The sequence below is a fragment of the Puma concolor genome, chromosome B3 (assembly GCF_028749965.1).
Source record: "Puma concolor isolate L17-30 chromosome B3, mPumCon1.1.hap2, whole genome shotgun sequence".
Lineage (NCBI taxonomy): Eukaryota > Metazoa > Chordata > Mammalia > Carnivora > Felidae > Puma > Puma concolor.
In genome coordinates, this window is record NC_141672.1 from 50,392,510 (window position 1) to 50,405,376 (window position 12,867).

Genomic DNA, 12,867 nt, shown 5'->3' on the forward strand with positions numbered 1-12,867 from the left:
ATCAAATAGGAAGGAAAGGAGCCTTTATATTTCTTTTTAAAGAGTAGTTAAGGGGCCATTGGAGCACAAGACTCTATGGCAGGACATGGCATAAAAATGTTTAGAGGTAATAGTCCTAATGCTTTCACAGAACATAGTGTTCCTACAGCGTTCCTGGTTTTTAACCATAGTCCCTGAGGCTGTATCTCTGCTAATGTCCTAGTTTATCATTTATTACTTACCATTTATTTAACACTTTCATTTTATATAACTGTTATTGCGTAGTGCTTTACGATCATTATTACAGGAGTTTAGCTAACTGAAGTTAGAGGGAACAGTCTACACAAGACCACCCTCACTTCTGATACCAGTTGCAAGTTTGGGGGCTTTCCAAAAACACCCTCATGTTAAAAAAAATTCTCTAGAAAGACTCAGGACTCACTGAAAGTAGTTACATTCATAGTTATGGTAGGGATAGAGATTAAGATCAGCCAAGAGAAGACGTTCATAGGGCAGAGTCCAGGAATAGTGCCAAACATAGAGCTTCTGTTGTCCTCTCCCCATGGAGTAATGGGCAGTGTTACTTTTCTGGCAGTGATGTGGGATGGTGCACATGGAGTACTGCCACAGGGAGCATACATCAGCCTCAATACTCAACAGTTTTTATTAGGGCTCCATCACACAGGCATGATTGATTGTCTACATGGCTGATCTCAATATCCAGTACCTCTAGAGGTCAGTTCGTACTGTATGACCCAAAGCCCCTACTCTAAATCACATTGTCAATCTTTTGGCATGACTGTCCTTCACCCTAAGAACGTCCAGCATTGCAAGCCCCCAATCTAAATCATATTGTTGAGGCAATTCATTGACACAAGGCCCCAGGCAAATGAAGACACTCTTATCAGACATGACATTCTCCTGAGGCCTAGAGATTACCTTCCAAAGTGGGGGCGGGGGGGCGGGGTGCGGAGGTGGGCACAGGCTAGACCTCTTTTGGAGCAAGGTTAAATTCTTTACTGTTTAATTATCTTATCTCATTTAACCCTCAGATAACCCCATGATACCTGGGATCAGATACCCAGATACCTGGGATCAGACCCGGTCTAATGACTTCAGATCCTGGGCTCATAACTTCCTGTTTAATTCTGTTTGTTGAAGCAGTGAGTGTATTCATTGGTCTTCATGCTGCATAGTTGCATAGCATATGTTCCTAGTTATAAACAAATTTCATGAGCATTTTCTAGGAAGAATCAGGTTCATATCTATTATCAGATTCCCAAGATCTATGACTCAAGAAAGGTCTAGAAGCTTATATATAATCTAAGATATAAACTCATAAATACATTAAGGTAGAGCTTATTGCAAATAACTACTCTTGTAATTGGTACACATAATTGTTGATGAGAGTCAAATTGGGGAGAAGGACAGACCAATACGAGTTTTTGTAGATTTGAGTCAAGAAAGTAACATCTTTAGTAAAATGTAAAAGTTAGGAAACTAGCAAACTAGTAAGACAAGTTTCCATCTTGACTTAAGTAGACAACTGTAAACTACTCTACCAAGAATGAAATCATAGATTTCGGTTACTTCCTAGACCTTCTCTTTCACTCAATTTACTTAAAAAACAAACAAACAAAACAAAAAACAACAAAACCCAGCTCTTTAGGTTGCAAGTAAGTTTAGGTGTTTTAGTGCTTAAAATATCATCCTCGTAGAAATTTCCTATGTTTAACAACGTAGCCTACTGAAGATGTTTAGAAGTAAATGTATATGATTTAAAATTGAGATAAAGTGAAAAGGAAGGAGTAACAAAGCCAGAAGAGAAGACATCATCTTTCTTTACTTACTGTTACCACCCTGGTGAATAGAAACAATGATTTTCCTTTACCAGCTAAATTATGACTTAAAATAGTTTCTTCTTCCATCCATATTTTGATATTGATGGCAGGCCACATTTCATTGTTTTTCCCATAGATCATCCCTGCCTTTATAAAGAAAGTGAGTTAGCTCTTGTATTAGCATAGCTCAGTTGTTACTTTTAATTAACTAAACTAATTATGTTTTCACATCAAGGTAGTCAGTGTTTTGGTTATGTCTGTTCTGCTTTGTTTCTTTCCAGTCAGAAACCCTTACACAGGACATAAATACCTCTGTGGAGCTTTACAGTCTGGAATTGTTTTACTCCAGTGGTATGAGCCTATGCAGAAGTTCATGTTGATAAAGGTACATGTTACTCTGTAGTTTTCTTCTTTAGAAAATACTAGTGTGTAACTGAAGCTGAAAGTACAAGATCTCAGTACTACTGTCTAGGGTCAGCACATTTATAGTTATTTATGGGTGTTTACTTACTTGGTTTAGGAGTTCTTGCATTCCTGTTAAGATTTCTTCTTTAACTTATGTCAATAAACTTATAGAAGCATTGCAACCATAAAGATGAATATGGCCAATTCTCTAAAACTATTTTATAGAAAACTCATCCTTATCAAGATGTTAGATGTAATCCTTTTTTGAAGTAGATCAATCAAGGAGAAAATGAAAGCCTTTTTTTGGCTTTATTCAATGGTATGAGTGGAGAGATTGTTTCTAAGTTATACTTCTGTTTGTTTTTTCTCAGCACTTTGATTTTCCTTTGCCAAGTCCTTTGAATGTTTTTGAAATGCTGGTAATACCAGAACAGGAATACCCTATGGTCTGTGTAGCTATTAGCAAGGGCACCGAGTCAAATCAGGTCGTTCAGTTTGAGACAATCAATTTGAACTCTGCATCTTCATGGTTTACAGAAATTGGCGCAGGTAAGTGTTTTTTTTTTTTTTTTTTTTTTTTTTTTAATTTTTTTTTTTCAACGTTTATTTATTTTTGGGACAGAGAGAGACAGAGCATGAACGGGGGAGGGGCAGAGAGAGAGGGAGACACAGAATCGGAAACAGGCTCCAGGCTCTGAGCCATCAGCCCAGAGCCCGACGCGGGGCTCGAACTCACGGACCGTGAGATCGTGACCTGGCTGAAGTCGGAAGCTTAACCGACTGCGCCACCCAGGCGCCCCAGGTAAGTGTTTTTAACCTGATGTTAAAACATTGATGCTTTTGCATGTAAAAGAATCAGAATAAGCTCAGTTAGCATGGGCTGGTTCAGAGCGTCAACAAAGTTTCCCAAGTAAGCCCAGAGGAACATGTATGTAATAGTTTATGATCTCTATTTGCCTGAGGCAATTGATACAAATTATTTTACCAAGGCAAAGTTTAATGATTCCTGACATATAAAGACCTTAAAATGTTACCACTTAATTTTTGAACTTAATAAATAAGTTTTCTACGGTATTTTTCAAATGTTATCAGCTTCTCAAGCAAAGAGATTTAGCTTGGTTCCTATCAGTTTCCCCACACACACACTTCCTAGAATCATTATGTTCAAGTGCTTTTCAGACTTGACTAGAAGCTTCTCAGGTGTGACCTCCAAGCTTTACCATTTAAAGATACAGGGAAATAGCTCTTGGACTTTCTTAGAATGATTCGTTTGCCTAGGATTTTATCAAATATGTCTCAGTGAAAGCTCTAAAAAGGTTGGGAAGCTGATTCTTAAATTTTAAAGTTGGAACAAATCAACCAAGAATTTATTTTTTAAATCTGCATAGTAAGTGAAATGAAGGGAATCTTTTACCTTTTTTTGTGCTAATATATTATTTGATCATCCGTAACCCTGTATTTATCATCTTTTTTTTACATGTGAAGTCAAGCAAGCTTCAGTCATAACTATTTCATTACTTACCACATAATATCCTCTATTACCTTGTGAAGAAGTTTGTTACAAGTATCAAGTTTGATTATTCTTATTAAATATCTTTGGCTTTTGCTCATTTGTAAGGCTAAATTGCAAGAATTCTTTATACAACCCAGCTATTGAAGTTATTGTAGAACCACACTAATGTCACTTTGAGAATAAGAATCAACATGAACCAGTGGTGTCCTAATAAATGTTTAACAACAGGCACTTGGGGTGCAGAGAAGCCTGGCTTGTAATAGTTGCCAATTCTGTGGTATAAATACTCCCACCAAGGGAATATTTCAAACTACCAACCTTATGTGGCTCACAAAATTCCTGCAAATTTAACAACCCAGTTCAAGCCAGTTCCAGCATGCACGTGACTATAATCACTTTCTTTATGGACCAAGTCATAATTTATAGTAAAGTAAGATTGTATTCTGTGCTGTCCCACCCCACCTACACTCCACCCCTTCTTTAACTTAATTGTTTAATGCTTTTGGTTGAGTTAGATGCATCCCTTCCTGTACAGCTGACAGATACAAATGACGTTGTTTTGTTATCCTGAAATATAAGCAGCCCAAATAGAAACACGTTTCTATTGCGTAGTTACTGTAAAAGATGGGTTAAAGATCAGTTTATTTAAAAACCAAGATCATTTTTGGCAGATAGCCCTAACTTTTTTTTTTCCTACTGGTTAGTATATGATAATAGTATAGAGCAAGTCATTTCATACAATTATTTAATATGTGTTTGCATCCACTTGCTTCTATTTGATATATTAAGTTGCATTGCTCAGGGGTAGTCATTTAGTTAGTCCTCTTTTGAATTTGTGGGGGGGGGGGTTGAGGGTTTTTGTTGTTGTTGCTGTTTGGTTTTTTAATGCTTGAGGGTACTATTCTACCCACTTTTAACATTGTCTACGCTAAAATTAAGGCATACCCAAAATTACTTTCTGAGAGAGAGCTTGGACTCTGCTTAAGGTTAATCATTCACATCACCCGCTAGCAATGGTTGTCCTTATATTACGGAGGCTTCTCCATTTTTGCAAATGATTGTTAATCTACCTCCCGTCTGTCTTCATTTTTGAGGTCAGGCCTTGAATTGGCAACAGTTGTAACAGTTAAAATGAACTCCTGTTCTAAGACTGTCTTCAGTTTTAGTCTGATTTATTATTGTAGTATCTTTATCTCCAAGGATGGTCTTTAGCCTGTTATCAGCACTAAGTAAATATTTGCTGAATAAAAGCATGTATATAGATTTGTTGAGAAAAACTATTTATTGGAGTGTTGCCTGAGGAACCAACAGTTTATTTTTTAATTTCTTTTAATTTCAGTTTAAATTCTTGTCTTTGAATGGGCTTTGGAAGGTCCAAAACACCCCAAAATAATATATAAAATTTTGTGTTTGTGTCAGATGTGCAGTTTGTAGGGAGAGGATCCATGGGCTTCCCAAAGAGATGTAATTAAAAATGACTGCCCTAAACTATCTAAAATCTTTTCTTCAATTTAGCTAGACCATTCAAGCAATCTGAGTGCCTAAAATGAATGATTTTACCAAAATGTTTTACAAAAATGTCATCACATCTGTTAGCAGAGCGGCCCTGTGAATATCAGCAAAGTTCTGAAAGTTGCTTCCTTCAAAGATGTTGTTGACAGTATTGTTCATTATATTACTGTGTCCTCTTAATAAAGGAGGTCCTACTTATACATGCACACACCCCAACACCAGGAACGTTTCTCTTTGATCATAGTTTCATTAATCTTTTTTGCTTTTTCTGAATTACTGACTTATTTTTATCTCAGATGCTGTGATCACCTAACTGATGAGCTTGTTTCCGTCCTCCCATTGGTTACTATAAAATACACAGCAAAATCTAGTCATTGTATAGCATGCATTTACTTTCTTCCCCATATTTACCGTTGGCTTCAATTTATGTTTGTGTAACATCTTTCTAGAACTAGCTGAGGTATTAGTTAAATGTAAACTTGAGCTTTTCTCAGCTCATTTAGCCATGCTTAGCATTTTAAGTTCTTTTCTAAGTTGACCTACGTAAATTTTTCTTAGAGATAACATAATTACAAAATACAATTTCTGTGTTAAATTTCAAAGACTAGTTTTAAATCACAGAAGAAAATAAGAATTTGTGTTGCTTTTCTAAGCTTTGGTTTTTAAAGCCTGTTGTGTAATGGTAACCCTGTTTTGTTTTGTTTTTTTACCCCTTCTAAGGCAGCCAACAGCTGGATTCCATTCATGTAACACAGTTGGAGAGAGATACCGTTTTAGTGTGTTTAGATAGTAAGTACTATCTTAAAGTTTATTCTGAGTATACTGCTTGATATAACAGATCTTTTCATGGAATTGATTCTATTAAGCTATAATTCAAGATTTTTACTTTTCCACCTTAGGTTTTGTTTTATTGATGAAAATCCTAAATTGGCTACAGATATTGTAATTAATTGGTTTGTTAATACTATTCTCTGTGACTTTTTCTTTATTTTGTTTGGCTACTTGGAAACATACTAGATAGTTTGCCATTACCGCGGAGTAAAATTTTGTGTAAAACTATTATGTGTAAATTCTGTATAAAACTATTCTGAGGGTTTTTTCCTACCTCATTATAATTGGAAAAAATAGAAGGTTATACTAGTATGGTCACTTTGTCATATAGCATGAACTTTTAGAATCATGTAGAAGTGACAGTGTAATGTACAGACAGATTTGACATCCTCACCTGCTAGTTGTGATTCTTTTGATGCAGGGAGAGATGTTATTGATAGATGTGTGTTGTACTATAAGCAATAGAGAAGCAGAAAAAACTTCAACAACAGAAATTATTTCAGTTTTCAAATGAAGCAGTCTGGTTCTTAAAAACTCACCTTATTTTTATGCAGTACATTGTGCAAAGTGAAATTCACCAAGACTTAGAATTATACTTGAAACTTGGCAATCTTTGCTATGTTTTGTCCATCCCAGTGTTTTTTCAATTACTGGACCTGCCCATAGGTGTTCAGGGTAATTTTAAAAATTGCTCTACTACTTAATTTGCCTGTATTTTTGTCCTAACTTCTGTTCTCTAAAGAGTTCCTTAGTGGATTTCCCTTAGGGCATCATAAAGACCATCTCATATTATAGACAAGTGAACAAACCCAAAGTGTTTCATTCACCCATCATCCTTTAAGTATTTTTGATTCTTTGAATAATGGTAAGATTGGAGTGTTCTTCTGTTACCTTAAAGTATATTTAAGAAATTCTTTTTTATCTAACCAAGTGGGAAGTTCAGTACTGATTAAGCAAATAATCAGAATTTAATTTTAATAATATTGATCCTTTAATGTTGAAATCCCTAAAAACCTTCTGAGTCATCTAAGGAAAATAAATTGTGCTTAGTTTTCATTTTGCATTTTATATATTTTATCAAAATATATTTATATTTTATATATCTTATCAAAAATGTTTTTAAAAGCTTTGATTAGCTAGGCCCTCCATATCCCAATTATTCAAGGTAAATGGAAAGTTGACTTTCTTGAGGTTTTTAAAAGGGAGTAGAGTAAGACGTTTATAATGAGTTGCCAACTATACAGTATAAGTCAGTTTCAGTAAGCAACAGTGGAGACAGGCCTATAATCACAAATCATAGTAGACAGATAAGAAAGTAATACACAGAACCGGTGTCTTCCAAGTCAGAGCTAAAGATGGTTAAATTAAAAAACAAATAGATGAAAAATAGATTTGTGTATACTCACCATCTCAGAGTTTACTTATAAGAAATTATGACCCTTGAAAAGTACTATTTTTTGCCCCTGTATGCCTCTGTAGAATACTATTCACATACTAAAGTTATGAATTACTGCAAATATTACATATCATATGTTATATAATGTGTAAGGGAAAAATTCTACTGATTGCTGAGTACTTGAACACCAAGTAGACACTTTGAAACATCATGCTTTTTAAAAATTGAGGGTGTAAGTGTTCCATATATCCTAAATGAAAAAAAAATAGCAGTGAAATTGCCATTTACTAAATGGTACTTTTATATCTTATAAAACATAATGACAGTTTTCACCGGTCATGCTTGAATCATGATAAATAGCTGAACTTAATTAAGACTGTTTGTTCTATATCCATGTAGAATCCACATATCAAGTTACATTTATTTTAGCAGATTTTCATTTCCAGTTTTGACTTGCTTTTTCTTTTTTTTAAGAATTTGTAAAAATAGTAAATCTACAAGGAAAACTAAAATCAAGTAAGAAACTGGCCTCTGAGCTAAGTTTTGATTTTCGCATTGAATCTGTAGGTAAGTCTCCCTTATTATTTTTTTAACTTAAATATAATTGACATACAATATCCTGTTTGAGGTATACATCATAGTCATCTGATATTTTTATATATTATGAAATGATCCCCACAATAAATGTGGTTGCCATCTGTCACCATACAAAGTTATTACAGCATTGTTGACTTTATTCCTTATACTGTACATTACATCCCTGTGACTTCTTTGTTTTATAACTGGAAGTTTATTCCCCTACAACTATCTTGCCCAAGCCTCCTTTTTTAATAATGTGTTCAGAATACTTGACTTTTTGTTCATTCCCTACTTAGGATTGTCTAGACCAGCACTGTCTCATAGAAGTTTCAGTGATAGAGAAATGTTCTGTGTGCTCTTAAATATAGTAGTCATTAGCCGTACCTGTTGAGTACTTGAAACATGGCTAGTGCTACATTTTAATTTTGTAAATTTTAATGTGTTTTTAATGTTAATAGCCACATGTAGCTAGTCGCTATGTTGTATTGGACAGTGCAGGTCTAGATCATAATCTTTTATTGTTATTTCCTGGGTATTTAAAACTTGAAATCACTTTTTTAAATTTCTGTTCATTGTTCCCTTTGCTGCATGAAGTGAATTAAGTACTTCTCCCAGTTTTTTCCAAATCATTAAGGTATTTGTGTGATGTGATTAATGGTGTTAGATATGCTGTAATTCTTTGCCATGTAAGATGGGGTGTGCTGATGGTTATTGCTTTTAGGTCTATTTATATATAAATAACTAGTTTCCCACGGGACTCGGAAACTAATATGCCGTTTTAATTTGCTTCCTTTTCAATGAGTGTTTCACTCTGTGTAATTACTCATTGGTTTTATGATAAAAATTATTATATTTTATTATTGTTTGCATCCTCATTGGGTATTTGTCAGTAAATATTTTCCCCAGGGATGATAGAACTTAGGGGAAAAAAATACCATGGCTGGGAATATTTTGAACAATTTATGATATGACTCTACTGTAGGTCAAAAATAGTTAAAACAAAGTTGGCAATTTGGACCATAAAAAATGCATGTTTCTCATTAAATGTTAAATGTTTCTCATTACTTAGAAAGTTTTTATCCTAAGTATTTTAATGGTTTCTTAACTGGAATTTTGCCCTGTCGCAAAGTATGTTCATCCCACTATGTAAATATCTTACATAAAAGTAATTTGCTTGCAGTTGGAAATTTTAATTTATTGAAGCAGGAAACCTGAACTTTCTGTAGATGGTAGGACAGAAGGGATGTTGGAACTAGTTTCTTCTTTTACTCCTTTATGTGCTGGATACTGCATACCAATTTCTAAGATTTAATATTTTCAGTAGGGATTCTGACATACAGATCTTTAGTTCCTTTTTATTTTTTTTAATTTTTTTTCAACTTTTTTTTTTTTTTTTTTTTTTGGGACAGAGAGAGACAGAGCATGAATGGGGGAGGGGCAGAGAGAGAGGGAGACACAGAATCGGAAACAGGCTCCAGGCTCTGAGCCATCAGCCCAGAGCCCGACGCGGGGCTCGAACCCACGGACCGCGAGATCGTGACCTGGCTGAAGTCGGACGCTTAACCGACTGCACCACCCAGGCGCCCCAGTTCCTTTTTATTTTAACTGAAACATACTGCTACCTAAACTTTTTTATACATGCCACATTTTTTTTAGGGAATTTTAATTGTTACACAAAAGTTTGGTTCTCTTAAGCTATCATCCCTCCTTGCTAGTGAACTTTGAAATAATTACAAGGATCCTGCTGGGTAAAGAAAAAGAGCCCCTTTAAATCACTTTTTAAAAATAAAACCAGTAACTGGGTTTTTTATTTGTCACAGTTAGTGAAACTTGTGTGATTTGTTATGTAAGATACTTTTATTTTCAGTGAGCTAACTTAACCCAGAACATTTTTACATTAACTTTTTACAGACTCCATGTTCTAGTAAGAAATAAAATGCTTCAATCACATTCTCCCCTTACCTTTACTGGTGTAGGGCATATGGCTAACTCTCCAACAATCAAATGGGTTCTCTCCCTCATTCTTCCTTCCTTCCTCCCTCCCTCACTGACTGTAGTTTCATGACTGCAGCCTCCTCCAGGAAGGGCCCAGAGGCCCTGCTCCCCTTCCCCACAATTGTGGAGCCTGCCTCCTCTGTTTCTGAACCTCTAAGTTACCCCATAAGGGTGCCTCAGTGGGCCCAGGCCTGTGCTTGAAACCAGGCAGAACATAGAGATGGATAAGGCACAGCAGGAACAGGTCTCCCCCCAGAGACCTTCAGGCCACACCAGGGGAACATGGGAGATGGGTGAGGAGCAGGAGGGGCTGAAGCATGCCATGTGGCCATACTTTGGGGTCATGGTCACTCCTGAATCCAAAGCCACTGGGAAGGTGGACATGCTTGGCTGTGAAGTGTCATAAGGACAGTGGGGCCTACAAATCCAGGGCAGAGGCACAGGAGCTCCGTGCAACAGCAGTGACTACTCTAACTGGTAGACCCTCCCAGTAAGAGTTGGCTCACAGATCATAAATATTCAGTGTGTGGTTACATTTTGGATTGTAAGGTTTATTTTTTCAAATAAATGTTGTAATAGGGAGAATGTGAGTATAAATAAAAAGATGCTTCCTTTTAGCTATTCTATATATATATAACAGTATTTAAATAACCATGTTTTTGATCCAAAAAAACAATTATGTGTGTTTTATTATTTTATTCACCTAAGACAAAAGATAGTATATGAAAGAGAAATTAATATGTTGATATCCAGCTCATCAGAAGTTAGCCTGTGTCTAAACGAATGCCTGTTACATATGTCTTTGAAAGCTTTCATGACCCTGCCTCAATAAATTATTTGAGCTTAGGCATGGCTTGGCCACAAACATGTTGGGAACAGATGGTCTAGACAGTGGGATCTTGCACCAAGCACTTGGGGAGAGCTTTACATTAGTATTTATTAAAAACAGTTAAAGAAAATGTATAATGAATTACTCTGTGCTTTATTTTAGTTTCAGTTCTCTCTAATCTTTTTTAGTATGCCTTCAAGATAGTGTGTTGGCTTTCTGGAAACATGGAATGCAGGGTAAAAGCTTCAAGTCAGATGAGGTAAGATTTCTTAAATTACCTCCAAAGTTGAAACATTCATTTGATGAATTTTCTTTCTGGACCCACATTACCATGTTTAGTGCCTTTAATGCTATGAACTGGTAGAGCAAAATTGCCAGTATTTTCCTTTCAGATAATGTTCAGTTTCTTACTCATTGTATGATTCTTCTGTGGCCACAAGGAATTGTCAAACATGAGTTTGCACACTTCCAGTCCTCTCATCTGTCATTTGTAAATGTGGTTGCCAAGATTGCTTATACTTCTCTAAATTTAATAAGCCTTTTCCATACTCTATAAATGTGTAGCTTATTTTTAATATTACACTTAAAATTCTAAATTAATATGTATTAGATCACAGGACTAAGGAAAAAAATCTAAGAAAATTCACTCATTTAGTAGATACTTATTGAGTACCAACTACGTACAAGACACTATTGTTATAGCACTATAAGGTATAATGAAGTGTTACAAATAATATCAAACCTTTATAACATCTGTGTTTCAGGCACTTTACAAATATTAGCTTATATTTAAGGCTAATAATTAAATGGGGTTAGGTCCTATTCATATTCCCATTTTTTTTTCTTTTTTATAGGCACAGACTGGTTAAGTAACTTGCCCAGAGTTAAGTGGCTAGTTAAATGGTAGAGTCTGGATTTTAAGGGTCTCCAAAAATCACTTCTAGCTAAGATAATCAGGCTACATTTCATGCAGGAGATGAGACTTGGAATTCACCTTGAGAGATGAATCCTAATAGTTAGCTAACATGTACCATTTCCCACTCGTGTCTTTTACACTATAGTCTCACACATGTGTGGACTTATTTTAAAGCTAAGTCTTCTACTTGAATTATCTCTAGTTTTATCCATGCTCTTGTATATATGTAACTGATTATTTGTACCTTTTCCGTGAACATGGGATTAGAATGCTTCCAAGAGAAAATGACATAAATCAGCTGTCTTTGAATATGTCAGTTCACTTACGTCACTAAATGTCACCAGACCCCTGCATTTAATGAAACCTGTAGCCCTACTTACTGCCATAAAATTAATTGTCCCTAGATCCTTTTTACAGTGTGCCACTCCTGTGGTTGGAAATCTGCAGAAAATACTTGATGTTCACTATATTAAGTACAATTGTATTTCCTTTTTTTAAACTCATTTTGCTTACCTCTTTATGTTCTCATCCTTCAATTTGGGCCTAGCTATTATATTTAATTTAATATTCAACCATTCCAGTCCACAGTGATTGGCACATTTCTGGACTTACTCTCTGAAAATCAGCTCCATGTGGTATAGCACCTCATTAATTTCCCACTTCAAGTTTACTAATTCTGTCTTCCCAGCTAGACTACAAGTTCATTGATAACAGACTATTTTTATACTTATTTTATATCCACACTTTTATAGTTTGGATTCCTCCAAAAGCTTGACCCTAAGACAAGGAATCAAGTGCAGGTAGTTTATTGGTAGTAGATCCCAGAAAACAAGTGATGGAGTGCAGAGTATAAGATGGAGAGGGGGAAAAGCCATTAAAGAGCACATTAATAAACTGGTTCCCACTATGGGCAACCAGGGCTTAATCCCAAAGGGACCACTGAGGAAGGGTATAGAGCACACCTCAAAATAGACTCATTTGAAGGTGGGGAGGCTGGTGCGTTTATACACCAACTGCTGTCCCTCTTGAGTAAGGGTTACTCCCAAGGGTATAAACTCCCCACATTTGGGA

General features: G+C 35.6%; 1 protein-coding gene across 5 annotated transcripts in view; it reads left to right on the plus strand.

Annotated features, from left to right (window-relative positions):
* Window positions 1–12,867, plus strand: part of MAP4K5 (mitogen-activated protein kinase kinase kinase kinase 5) — a 113,790-nt gene that overhangs the window by 97,119 nt on the left and 3,804 nt on the right. For 3 of the 5 annotated variants that reach the window (XM_086709774.1, XM_086709775.1, XM_086709776.1), the window contains 5 exons: window positions 2,102–2,205; window positions 2,597–2,774; window positions 5,971–6,039; window positions 7,952–8,044; window positions 11,069–11,139. In XM_086709774.1, coding sequence (XP_086565900.1) covers window positions 2,102–2,205; window positions 2,597–2,774; window positions 5,971–6,039; window positions 7,952–8,044; window positions 11,069–11,139 — 515 coding nt within the window. Of the gene's footprint in view, window positions 1–2,101; window positions 2,206–2,596; window positions 2,775–3,027; window positions 4,517–5,970; window positions 6,040–7,951; window positions 8,045–8,650; window positions 9,413–11,068; window positions 11,140–12,867 lie in introns of those variants that run through there. The other 2 variants (XM_086709777.1, XM_086709778.1) reach the window with 2 other exon arrangements.